The 14,198-nt window shown below is 27.2% G+C and overlaps 2 protein-coding genes across 2 annotated transcripts; one reads left to right on the top strand and one right to left on the bottom strand.

Annotated features, from left to right (window-relative positions):
• Window positions 1-397: 397 nt before the first annotated feature.
• Window positions 398-1,081, bottom strand: OCT59_026504 (uncharacterized protein; the record flags this gene model as incomplete). Its single annotated transcript, XM_025331474.2, has 2 exons — window positions 398-587; window positions 777-1,081. The coding sequence occupies 2 exons, from the start codon at window positions 1,079-1,081 to the stop codon at window positions 398-400; spliced, it is 495 nt and encodes a 164-aa protein (XP_025187299.1).
• Window positions 1,082-4,643: 3,562 nt separating this feature from the next.
• OCT59_026503 (uncharacterized protein) lies at window positions 4,644-6,362 on the top strand (the record flags this gene model as incomplete). Its single annotated transcript, XM_025329992.2, has 6 exons — window positions 4,644-5,286; window positions 5,363-5,424; window positions 5,489-5,530; window positions 5,595-5,646; window positions 5,721-5,921; window positions 5,998-6,362. 6 exons carry the CDS (start codon window positions 4,644-4,646, stop codon window positions 6,360-6,362), a joined length of 1,365 nt encoding a protein of 454 aa, XP_025187298.1.
• Between the last annotated feature and the right edge of the window lie 7,836 nt (window positions 6,363-14,198).

The following is a 14,198-nucleotide window of genomic DNA, read 5'->3' as shown; positions in this document are numbered from 1 at the left end:
TCCATTATTTTTAACAATAATATCATTTATTTCTTTTATAAAACCATAAATAATAAGAAAAATAACAATAACGTAAACTAAAAATATAATTACATAAAAACAAAAAATTTTATTGCACCCTTAAAAAAAACGAATTGAACGTAAATGTGAGTACGACTTTGTATTCCTCCAAAAATTTCATAAATACATGAAAATAATTTTTTTTATTTTTTTTATATAGTATAGTATCATATAAAATAATTTTTAAATATGGAAAATGAAGTGTGACGATATTGACAGATTTTGCACGTTTAACTGATTACGAAATTAGAATAACGATTTCGAGCGAATTACTTTAAATTATTTAAACATAAGCGAAGAGACGATATTTGAATAATAGAATGGAATCAGAAGGGAATCAGAAGAAATTGGATCCATTAAAAATTTGGTTCGCAAATGGATCGTTTGTGTTTTGTCTTGATAATTGCCTGATAGGATTCAATAATGTATAATTATTGACATGTCTTAGCTGTCGGTGATTTCTACGTTTACGAAGGATACGATTGACATAAGCCGATGGGCTGATAACTTTTCTTTGATACAAAGAACTAGTAGAGGTAATAGAAAATGTCAAAAATTAAAACTGAATCTTAGTAGTTAAGAAGGTTAATTAATAACCAATTAACTTTTTGCCGTGTGTTTCACTCTCCACATCCCCATTTCTACATACAGATAACCCAAAAAATAGAGTGAAGCGAAAAAAAATATTTTTTTTCCTTTCCTTTCTTAGAACTTACCATTTTAAAGTCTTTGGAGTGTTTCCTTTTCTAACACAAGTAATTTTTCCAATATTTATTATCATAGCAACATTGTTATTTCTTCCACGTTGAGATTGCTGAGATAGTTGTTTGGAATGCAGAGAACTTTTACTGAGTTTCTCTTGTCCCTTTTGTTCGCGTTCTTCACGTAATTTCTTTTCACAAGGTTGTTTGCATACCTCTTTATAATTAGAAGAAATAACATTAGTGTTTGCCCATTTTTGAGTTTGGCCGGGGTAGTTAAAAATTTGGATTGCAGAGTAAGTGACTGATTGCTGTTCCATTTTTTTTTAATTTTTTTAAAAAAAGAATTATATTTCTGTATAAGAAATTTTTCAAATTTTCGCTTTTAATAAAAATTTGTTTTTTTTTTATAAAAAAAAATAATAATGAGAAGTTTTTTTAAGTGTATCTTGTTTGTTGTTTGTTTTTCTCGAAATACTAAAAAAATATTCGAATATATATATTTTTTCTTCAAAATGAGAACTTTTTCGATAGAGGTCTTTGAAAAATTTGAAAAAAGTATTATAAAACTTCTATTGTATTTTTTAAAAAAAAATTCATAAGACAAAAGGAAAAAAATTTTGTTAAAAAAAACTACTGTATATAGATTATGTATTTATATTAAAAATTTTTTTTATTCAACTTTATTAAACATGTATCATCAAATTTCACTATTTTATTTTTCTATCTGATTTTTCCTTTTGCTTATAATTCATAAAATTATAAAAAAGGTTAATATTGGCAGCGGCAACCACCGGGAATCGGACATTCAAGGGCTGGTAAAAAAATAAATAAATAAAATTTTTTACGACGTAATAATGTGAAGTAAATTTTTTTCGCGTCTAATCATTACTTTGGATGATTATTAGAATCATTTTATTATTTTTTTTTAAAAAAAAGACATGAACGAAAAGATGTTTATAAATTAACAAATTTACCGCCAAAAAAAAAAAAGGTTTATTCTTTTTTTCGCGTCTCAAAAAGAAAAAAAAATTATTATCTGAGAAATTCGGAAATTCAAGGAAAAATCCTGGCGTTATCCTTCCTAGACGTGTAAACAAAACTAAACTTACATTTTTCACGAAGTATCGTAATTAAACGAAACAAAAACACCACTTTTGTCGCACCATTTGGCTGGCTACACAACAACGTTACATTTTATATCTACCCAAAAAACTTAATACTGTTATGAGGAATAAAAAAAAAGAAATATTTTTGGTTATCGTTCAGCCCAATAGGATCATGCATGATTATATATAATTGATATAATAACAGATAAAGTAAAAATGATTGTGTAAATGAAAATTTTTATAGGAAAAGTTTAAAAAAGCTTATAAAGCGGAAATGCATGATCAAAATGCTATATAATTAGGCCGTTTTGAGTTGATAAATATTGGCTGACGGAAATGTGTTACCCGATCAATGATTCGATTTTTGCGTTCTACAAAAAAGTGGAATTTCTTGGTCGTATTGATCGCAATTTAAAATAAGCAAAAACGAAAAAAACGAACATGTTAATTGGAAAATTTTGCGATCAGTGATTAATTATAATTTGATCATATGCTTGGATTGGCATCAATCTTCCCCAAGATTTTTCACACCACGTGACCTGCATAAAATGTTACCCCGTTCATAAATATTATCATCATTATCACCTTATCGGTCACAAGGCCCTTAGGACCCTGATGAAAATGGTGAAAATGGTCACTACTTTCATCCAATCATTCGGTCCTGTGTGTCCGTGACCGACATAGTTTCTACTTTCTACCCTAAATATTTATTGTTATTTTTCTATAAACAGGTAATCAATCGAATGCGTGTTACATACTAATTCCTAATTTGTCTTTTCGCTTTAGAAAGGTTTCACAATATTACTAAACATTATTTTAAACATTTATTGATGATTCGTATTACAAAATCAATTTTCACAATATTTTTATATCCTTATTTGTATATGAATAATAATAAATAATAATAAATAGCCAGTGTCTGCTACAACTATGATAAATAGGGTCAAAATGAAAAAAGAAGAAATTAGTGTAAAAAAAAAATTAGAGTCAAAAAAGGTAATTTGTCGATCGAAGGACTCTTTTGAAACGATTAAAAATTAAAATTGTATTGAGCCCAGTTATTTGATTGTTCCCTTTTGAGATATCGGTTGATATGATCGTTCAAAAACTGAGAGAAGAGATGGCCGAATATGATGATAATATGGACTTTTTGAAATAGTATGTCTCAGAATTGGAAAGAGATTAAAAAATTCTTACGTAAAGATCCAACTTACCAAGAGAAAAATGCAAATAATGGTTTAAGAAATAATATAAATGAAATTAAATATGAAAGTAAATTGTTTAAAAAAAATTAGTCTGACAAAATAAATTAATGAATACAATTTAGGCAAATTCCATAATTAAATTTCGGATGCTGTGAAAATGGGCACATGTCGAGAGCTTAACTCTATAGTTATATTCGGAGAACACAATGACGTAATTTGTAAGAAGTGATGTTTCAATATGACATCAGTTGTAAGTGAAGGATTTGAACATTTAAACATTTTATCATCGAAGAACAATGTACTGCGGCGAAAATCTGTGACAAATGATAAATGTAAATTACCTGCTTTTAATCTTGACCGAAGATTATAAAGTTAAGCAAAACATACCATAAATATAGCTAAAGCAAGAGGTAAGTAAAAGTGCGACTAATGTAAAAATTTTGTTATTTTTTTCGTATGCATATTTAGATTATTTTCTTCAATAAAAAACTAGTAAAATTGTAAGGAAAAAATGGTCGAAAGAGAGAGAAATAACCGTAGTAACCGAACGTTCAAAAGAAGATTGAGGAATAGGAAAAAACAATTTATTTTTTTTTTTTGTCAACGCCAAGAGGAAGTTTTTTATTTATTTATGAGAGCAGATATCATTATTAAATTTAAACTATAACAGTTTATAAATTATGCAGGATATATGGCATATAATCAGTGCGCCCGCCATTTTTTAATTTGTAATCTTAAATGCGCGGGAATTTTAAATTAACATCAGTGTTTAGGAAATTTTGTCACATGTGTTACGCCCTTTATATTATCACCTTTTAATTAAAAATCCATTTACCTTTTTCGACCATTTCTCGATTATCGATCTCCTGGACGGCGAATAAATTTAATGTAACACGGGTTCTATTTTTTTCATGAGCACAGATTTTGATGCGAAACTGGCGTAAGGACGAGAAAACAAAAAATTAATTGATAGTTAGGATAAGGGTTAGGATAAGGCTAGGGTAAGAGGATTAGGAGCAAATGATCGGCAAGGCGATATAATGGATAACGCATGTCACACAAAATATCTTCGTCATGAACAAAAATTCGTTATAATAAGTTATTTTATATATATTTTACACTGGTATACTGCATTTTACTAGTAATCTTCGGTATAACAAGAATTTTTTTATATGATAAAATTGATAAAATTGATACAGCACCAAACAAAATTCGTAGTGGACTAGAATTAATAAACTACCTAATTAAGGGGATCAATCGGATATTGATTTCCGATAGTGCATATTGCATACCTAATGAATATAAATCGGTAATGATCGGCATTATACCTGATACAACCTAACTAACATGATCGAAATGAGATAAGGTTTTGTAATTAACTCACCAAAGTGTACAGCCTTCAGGGCTGGTTTTGAATATTTGTATTATTGTTTTAAATTTACCTGATAAAAAAAAAAAAAGTATTTCATACATTTAAAAATCCTTCTATTCACTCTCCTTCTTTTATCGAGCGTCTTTATATATATATATATACACATACAGTATATATATATTTTTTCTCAAACAAAATGATTTTTTTAAACAATTCATTGATATATATTATTACGTTTGGTGCTTTGCTTCAATTGTTAGTTGAAGTAAAGTCTCAAATAACTAAACCGGATTTACGTCTCGCTCATACTGCTACATTAATTGATGATAAATTATATATATTAGGCGGAGAAATCCCTCCTCGTAATAGCGGGAACCAACCAAAAGAAACGTTTTTTTATTTCGATGTCTCTACTCCTTTTAGCACTAATGAAGTAAAATATACTGACCTCTCAAACAGCAATGTCGTTCCATCGCATCGATATTCTATAGCTATTAAAGGTGGTGCAAACAATAGTACGTTATTCTTATATGGCGGTACAACTTTTGGCAATCAAACAATGGAATTAGTTTATGCGTTTGATGCCCAACATAGCGCATGGTATGTTCCAAAACCAGCTGGTGACCCTCCTGTCGGAAAGGATTTTATGTTTCCTATAATTGATGATAATGGGTTATTATATATGTTTGGTGGAAATAGTCCCGTAGGTTATGTGAATGATATGTTTATCTTGGATACAATATATTTTAACTGGAATAAATCCAGCGCAATTAATCCACCTAGGAGAAGAGATGGTTATAGTGCCGTATTCTTGCCAAACAAAACTATTGTCTATTTAGGTATGTAATATGAATATATGATTTTAAAAAAGATTACGAATTTTTTCATAATTCATGATATTATTATTATAACTAGGTGGGTTTGGTCCGAGTGGTCCGAATGGGTCTGGTCCGATTAGCTGGTTACCATTAGATGAGGTAATTATTATAGAATCAAATAAATAAATTAAGCAATAACTCATGATTTTGATATTATTTTAAGGTATACTTATATGATACAATCAACAGTTCATGGGAGGCAAAGGTAGTGATTGGTTTTTTATTATTAATTTAGTTTAATAGCGTGTAACCTTCTTGTTTTATGTTAGAAAGTTGATGGAACGATACCCGCACCAAGAGCTGCATTTTCAGCGGTTCTTGGTAAATATTTCAAATAATATAATAATAGTATATTATATATTTAATTTATATTTAATTTAATCTACAATCAACAGGACCGGATGCACAAAGGGTGATTATTTTTGGAGGGGACACTAATTCTACGTCAAAGAACGTTCTGTACTCTGAAAATGCACTTTATGTTTTAAATTTAAATACTATTAAATGGCATTCTCCGCCAACCTCTGGAAAACCTCCATCAAGCCGTGCTTTTCATAGATCATTAACAATTGGAAAATATATGGTTGTGACTTTTGGTAAATATAATAATTATTTAGTATTTTAATATTTTATAAATTATTTGAATTTACTAAAGTATATTTGATATTAAAGGGTATGGATACACACGAGAATCTGAGAATGATATATTATTACTTGATATCAGTAATAACGATGAATATGTTTGGACAACAAAATTTGAACCTCAATCATTAATTTCTACTCCCCAACTACCTACTCCTCAATCATTATCACATTCTAATATTAATACAACCGGCATAGCTATAGGAACTTTAATAGGTATAATTTGTGGTATTGCATTGACAATCGGAAGTTTCTTTTTATACAAACAGTATAAAAATCGAAGTGAAGTAATGCCAACCCCTGGAGATGAAATAACTAATAAATACCCCGAAGAAACTCTGAAAGAAAGATCTGCAGTGGTTGAAAAAAAATCTTGGAATAATTTTTTCCAATAAAATTCTAGCCGGTAAACCTTTGCGTGATTTTTTTACATACGTGTAATTTCGCAAATCCACACCCTTTTTAAACTCCTATATACCACATTCTTAAAATAGTTAGTGTATTAAAATAAAATATAAAGGAATATTTAACGATTAAAATTCCGTTAACGTCGTATGATTTTTTTTGTTGGAATCTCGTACAACTCCTTTATGATGATAACAAATTACCCACAAATGATAAATTAGATGGCGTATTGGGTACACCCTGTACTAATCAAAATTCATAATTAAATTCCTTTCCATAAAGGGAACAATAATAAATTATAGGTACATTTTTGTTCATTGCATATTTTTCTAATTTTTTAATTGCTGCGGAAAAATGTTACCGCAAATCTTGTACTTCATGTGCGCAGTTGCCAAGAAATAAGGCGATGGATATGATAGTGGATATAGTTTAGTGCTCCGCACGAGCCAGTCCCAGCTCGAGCCGAGCTTTGATACAGCTCGTTCGAGCTGGCTCGCGAGCTATGAGCTGGCTCGCAAGCTCTAGAACTTTTTTTCTTTATTATTATTATTATTTATTTATTTATTTATCTATTTTTTATTTATTTATTTGTTAAGCATTACGCAAATAAAATATAGGATTAACTTTATTTTATTGTTTATCTGTTATATTAAAATATTTATTTTTTAAAAAAAATATCAATAAATTTATCGCAGCGCCTGTGTCACGTGATTTTAATTTTGGCCAGAATTAAGTGATCGACGTGTAAATTTCCTTTTGGAATCGTGTGTAACGCATTTCCAACAAAATTGCCTTTTATGATTATGTCACGTTACTCAATTGTTCAAAAAAGGAATTTTCTATGTCAATTACTTAATTCCAGCCAAAATTTAAAAAATGCAAATAAAATATAGAATTTGCGAAAAGCTCGAGCCAAGCCACCTTAAAACTCGGCTCGGCTCGGCTCAAGCCGGCTCGTACGGAGTTTTAATATAGTTTGATTATGTGATCTCGATCCTGAATTAAAAATGCTAAGCCCTGAAACTCGATTAGTTTTATAAGGTAACTGATCCATATCAATATCAACAGGATGTTCGTTCGACTTTAAAATGGTAAGTTTTAAGAAAGAGGAAAAAAAATATTTTTTTTTCCTTTTCGCAGATATATTTTTTTTTATTGTCAAAGTCTTTGGAGTGTTTCCTTTTCTAATACAAGTAATTTTTCCAATATTTATTATCGTAGCAACATTATAATTTCTTCTACGTTGAAATTGCTATGATTGTTGGGCAACTTCTTGAAATAGTTGTTTGGAATGTGGAGAGCTTTTACTGAGTTTCTCTTGTCCCTTTTGTTCGTGTTCTTCATGTAATTTCTCTTGACAAATATAAGGTTATTTGCATACATCGTTATGAGAGGAAATGATAGTATCGAGGTAGTTAACAGATTGTAATTGATCGGTTGCTCCTTTTTTTTTAAAAAAAAAGGAATTATATTTTGTACAAAGAAATTTTTAATAAAAATCTCGTTAAATAAAAATTTTTTTTTTTTAATTTTTTTCGTGAATCGAATTATTTTAAAACTTCTCTACCGTACTTTCAAATAATGAAAAAGAAATTTTTCTAAAAAAAAAATCGTTAAATCAGAAAAAAAACATATTTTTTTTGCTGTTAAAAAATTATTATTTTTTTTTCGATAAAAATTCTCATATATACTGTATGTTGTGCGTCAGATGCCTCCGGCCTACATTATCGGCCCAATATTGCCCAATATTATAATGCCTTAAGTGGGTTGGCCAGCATTACTAGGCCAGACTCACATCAGCTGTCAAATCGGCATCTGACGCACAACATATATATTTAAATATATCACATAAAAAGGAATTAATTAGAAAATTTTTGAAGATGAGAAGTAGTATTTAAACTTTTGTGAATTTAACGCTTTTCATATATTTCATCCGTCCGTCCGTTATTGAATAATAAGTTTCACAGCATGATGCATATAATGAATCTTGACACATCGCATATGGCACAACTCAGAAACCACCAGGGGAAATAAGGGAAATTTTCAAATAAACGACATATTTAAAAAGAAAAAAAAATTTTTTTTCAAGACATTTTTAAATACGCGAAAAAAAAATAGTAAATAAACTTATTCTATTCTTGATTATTAATAACCACGTGCAAAAATTAAATCTGAATGTGATAAAATGGCAAAATATCACCGGGCTTTTCACATAAAAATATCTTATTAGCAAGACCTAAAATAAGATATCCGGTATCACGTGATTTTTTATAATTAAAAATGGTTATAATAAATCGTGTATCAGGCAAAATTCGTGTATCAGGCAAAAAAATTCGTGTATCAGGCAATATCAAATCACGGGATACCGGATAAATCACTTATTCGGCACTTCGAACCGAATAACTAACGCTACCTAAAGGTAGCTTGTTATATTGGGAATCAAGTTTGATCAGTTGATCTCGGGCTCCTGCGGAGCCCGGATCAACCAATCAAACTTGATTTACCCAATATAACAGTTATTCGGCACTTCGTGCCGAATAACTATTAAATATTATTAAGACCTATTGAAAATTAATTTAATTTAATCTTAATAATATTAATTTAATCTTTATAATATATACTAGGAAACGGAAACCGTTGTAAGTCTGGAACAAAAAATTTTATACTACCTCGTAAGTGATATTATCGGGTTTACATTTCATAAACATACAGTATATAGTCCTCCGCTTTCGCTTCCGGACAATAAAAAATTATGATATACAGTAATATAGATATAATTTAATTAATTTAATTGATTGATTGATTATTATTAACAGTTATTATTATGTATGACAAACTGCGTCTCAATGAATATTTAATAAAAAAAAATACACTTGTTCAATTACTATATAAAGTATAAACTATTTTTTTTAAAAAAAAAAAATTAGTTTGATACTTTGTGATGATTTTAAATTTTTTTTTAGATATCCCCCATTTTGTATTATTTAATTGGTAATATTATTACACAGAATGAACAAAGACAAGGAATTCGCGCATGAATGAAATTCTGCCTATTATCTTTAACAATTGACAAAGTAATATGATAACGCTTTAATAGAATTTTTATGAAATTTGATTTTAGGGGCGAATTTTTCTTTATTAACTATAATAGCAAGTGATTACTTCCCTGTAAAAAATCTGATCCGTGTTTTATCTTTCCATGTTTTTTCCGTGAATGTATCATTTTAATGGAATTTATAGCCTTAAATCATGGAAATTTTCATCTCGCTAACACGGATATCCGTGAATGTATCATTTTCACGGAATTTTTACGGAAGACACGGAGAAATAATGGAAATATTCGGATAAAAATTTTTTATAGGGCTTAAATTTTAAAAGAAAGGGAAAAAAAAAACTTTGATTTTTATAAAATCAAGTATATAATAAGAACAATAGATAACGTAAACTAAAAATAGTACACCCTTAAAAAACGAATAGGGCATATATGTATGTGTACTGTATGTACATTTGTATGCTGATGACGTTGTGCCTTGTGTCAATAGTATAAATACTTGTATATATAAATATAAATACTTATACAGTATCCGCATAAAAATGAAAGTGTAGCATAAAATAATAATAATAATGTTTCGGTATATGTGTGTATATATATATATTGTATGTACTATTGTTATTTATGATAACAAACTGCGGCAAATGAAGATAAATGGGGATTTTCCTTGTTTTCTATTTATGCTCAATTAATAACGTAAGCAGATTAGAGGCTATGCTACATTCATTCACACGATTACTAAATAATTAACCAAATTCCCACTGACTCAGAATTCTTAAATCTAATTGGATTAAAAAATAAACCTAGAATTTTCTAATAATAACCTTTGACAACAAAAATGATAATAAAAATATCCCTAAATTTCACCTTTTACTTTCCCAGCAGAAGTTTTAGAATACTAGGAAAGAACAAAGTAGAATAGAATAAAATAAAATAAATTAAAATAGATAAAATAAAATAAAGATAAGAAAAAGAAGAAAGGTTGTTTGTAATTTTGTTTATTAAAGTTTTTCGTATTTTGATCGAACATTATCAAATATTTTTTGTACCAAAATGTAGTACTAGTGTTAACGTAAAATATTTTTTTTTTTGGTAAGATATAATGGACATTGTTTGTGTAGCGGTCTGTGCCTCTCATTTTAACTTTCGAATGCAGAGTTGACGCCTTGACGGAGAAATTCCTGAATGACTGAACACTAATATTGTTCTATTTATTAACTACACATAAAATATATATTTTAAATTTCTCTTTGAAAGACATATTTAGTATATTAGCAAAGGGGACCTGCATAATTATTATGATAAACAATCAAGCAAGGCAGGCTAATTTAAATATGCTGTTACCATTTTATAAACTGGTGATTATGATGACCGTACCTTATCATGCATTTTTTTTTGCAGATTTTAAAATTGTTAAAAGATAAAAAGTGCATATTTTTTTTATTTATTTTATGATATAGACATAGACTGGGGGAAACCCCTGTTAGTTATTACCATTACAAATGGTAAGCTAAAATATACATAACGTTATAAAACCCAATCCCCTTAGCGGAGTCGTCCTGCCTGTTATTAAAAATTTAGAGGCGTGACCTAAATTCTAAACTATATCGTATTAAAACTGAAATGGTAAAAAGTGCATATAAAGTGATATTTGAAACCTAAGATATAGCAGCACGAGATCATCGTTGTATTCCACTCTCACGTGACTTTCACTATTTCTCTCCTCTCCACTTTTTTCACGTTAAAATAAAAATCCTTCAAACAATAAAATAAATTAAATATTTTTGAAAAGTTTAAGTGTAGAATATTGTTATAAAGCTAGTATGATTAATTTTTATTTACAATAAACGCGCTTTTTTATAGATTTTGTAATATTAATTTGGATGTTTTAGCTAAATGAAACAAGGGTTTGAGCGCTTGAAGAAAGTTATTTAACAAGCATGTATATTATTTTTGTGAAAATATTGCCGTTTTTAAAAAAAATTATTGAGTCGCATTTGTTTGTTGTAGTGTAATGTCAGGACTTTAGCTAAATGTAATTGGTTTAGGTAGCTTAGACAAAGTTGTTTAGCAGATATGAAACCACTCAAATATTAAATTTTTATTAAATATCTTGAGAACTTAAGGCACAGTAAGGCGTAGTTCTAGACACACAAAAGCACAAAGTATGAATATTTTGTATGGAAATTATTGTGCCGTGCGCGGTTGATTTTTTCACTTTACAGCGTAATTTTGGTACTTTTGTTAAATGAAACAAGCCTTTGGAGATTAAGTAAAGTTGTTAGCAGGTGTGGGATTACTTAGTTATTAAATTATCTGTAATATTTATGGGATAATTAGCATTTTTTAAAATAGTATAAATATCAATAATATTATATTATTCTAAAAGTAAGAATATAAATGATTTATTTATTAAAATTAAATTTAATAAAGTGAAATGGGTTTATTTTCAAGTGTATTTATTGTAAAAGTAATAAAATGATTAATATGTTAAAGGAAAATATCAGTTTTTCTTTTTTTTCGACTTTTTCAATTTTTCATGTCCGAACACCACAAAATCACGTGGGTGAAATTTTTTTGGGGTAAATTTGTCAATCAAATTATGGTTTAAAAAAATTTTTTTTATACGATACACATTAAAAAGGTGTTCTATATAGTATAAGACTAATTTTAACCCAGGGTGGGTGATTTAACCTATTAGTAAATTTTATATAATTATATAATTTTGCCCAAATTTTCAAAAAAAAAATGTAAATTATGATTATGAGAGACATTGTCAAAAATGTAAAGAAAACTTGGTCATCATGCTCTATAATATCCAAACAAATAAAAATCTATATAAAGTGAAATGAATAATAACACAAATAATTGTTTAAAAAAAAAAAATATTATAAATTTTAGGGGGTGCTTTAACCCAGGTTATTTTTAACCCAGGGGCAAGTTAGCAAAATCTTATATAATGATAAAAAATTTTTTTTTTTGTATGATACATTAAAAAATTTTTATGTAAATTATATAATATCAATATATATAATAATGATAAAAACAATTAATAATAATAATAATAATATATGAAGTATATTGTTATTTTCACTTTATCTTTATTACCTAATTTATACAAGGGATTAACAAGTAGATCACCACTGGTTTTTTTTAAGGGCGTGATAAAATTTTGGGAAGTTAATAAATATTCCTTTGTATATTTTAATTTAAGTTATTGTTATTATCACCTTTTTTTATACACAAAATTAGTGTGACCTTTTTCCTTTTTAAATCTTTTTAAATGTAACGTTTTTAACTGCGGTTAATATTTATTTGAACTTGAAAGACTTCGAAGTACTATAATAATCATAATATATCATTTCCCGGTTTTTTTTTTATTTTTCTAATAACTTCTTTCACGGAATTCTTCACGTAAAATATACATAAACTTTATTAAAAATAAAAACATTTGCACAAGGAACATTTATTTGTAATATTCGATAAAGAATATTTTCTTTTTTTTTTTTTAAAAAAAAAGTCTAACTTTATCTTGCTTGATTTTATTTTTTCTTTTAAAGTAAATCAAAGGTTTAAAAGCTTTCTAAAAAAAAAATAAAATAAATAAAGTTTTTGCGCGTTTTTTTATAATAAAGTATTGTAGAATGTTCTATAACGAAAACGGTTGTTTGGGAAGAATGACGCCAAATGTAGGAAATAATAGAAGTAATATTAATAATTTAGTTTCATGATTAAAAAAAAAAAAAAAAAAAATTAAAATTTTTTTTTTTCATCATAATAAATATTCGAATTATGGGCATACTTCTTAATTTACTTGGCTTTGTTGAAAGATCCTTTTATATTATATTGTGATACTTAAAGTATGTCATTGCATAATGTGTGCTCAGTATTAAAGTCAATACTAAAAACCCACGCTCAATGAATACAAAATAATAAATTATTTTATTATCCATTTTATTTTAGAGAATAGAAAAAGGATTCACTTATAAAAAATGAAAGAATATTTTACCCAATATCACATTAAAAAAAAAAATAAAATAAAAAACGTTAAAAATGAATAATAGTAAGTAAAGTTTTATTAACATATGAAAATTAACCATTATGGAATGGATGTAAACAAATACAGTTAAGTAACCCGTTTCGTTAATTACCGGTTACCCCCTTACAAGTATTTTTATAGTAATTCATAAAATATACTAAAATATACTGTAACAATATAATGTTAATATACAATATAATAAATAATATATAAAGAATACAATTAATATGAAATATACAATAATAATATATAAAAAAATATAATATTAATAATGAATTAAATAAATATCCGTTATAAAACTTTAAAAAAAAAAATTTTTTTTTTTTCCTCACCCAAAATATTCCATATAGAAAGAAATCTTTTAAAATAAATAAAATAAATAAATCTGTAAAAAAATTTATTTTGTATTCACTTATTAACTTGTTTTGTTGTTTTGTGGAAAATCATTAAACCCTGCTTAAAAGTGCTAACCCTGTTAAAGTAATAAACCGTATTTAACCCTTTTTGTAAACAATTTTTTATATACTCGGTTAAAAAGTAATTGAAAAAGAAATTCCTTTTTGTAACCAATTTTTTATATACTCGGGTTCAAGTCATTTTGCAAGTTTGTTAACGAAAAGGGGAAAAAAGATTTTTTTTTTTGTTTATGTTAAAAAAAAAAAAAAATATTAAAAAAAAATCTTTTACAGTTCTACTAAAGAATGAATAAATATTGAAATCCCAATATATATTCAA

The sequence above is a fragment of the Rhizophagus irregularis genome, chromosome 6, assembly GCF_026210795.1.
Source record: "Rhizophagus irregularis chromosome 6, complete sequence".
Taxonomy (NCBI): Eukaryota; Fungi; Glomeromycota; class Glomeromycetes; order Glomerales; family Glomeraceae; genus Rhizophagus; species Rhizophagus irregularis.
This window is presented reverse-complemented; position numbering and strand designations above follow the sequence as displayed.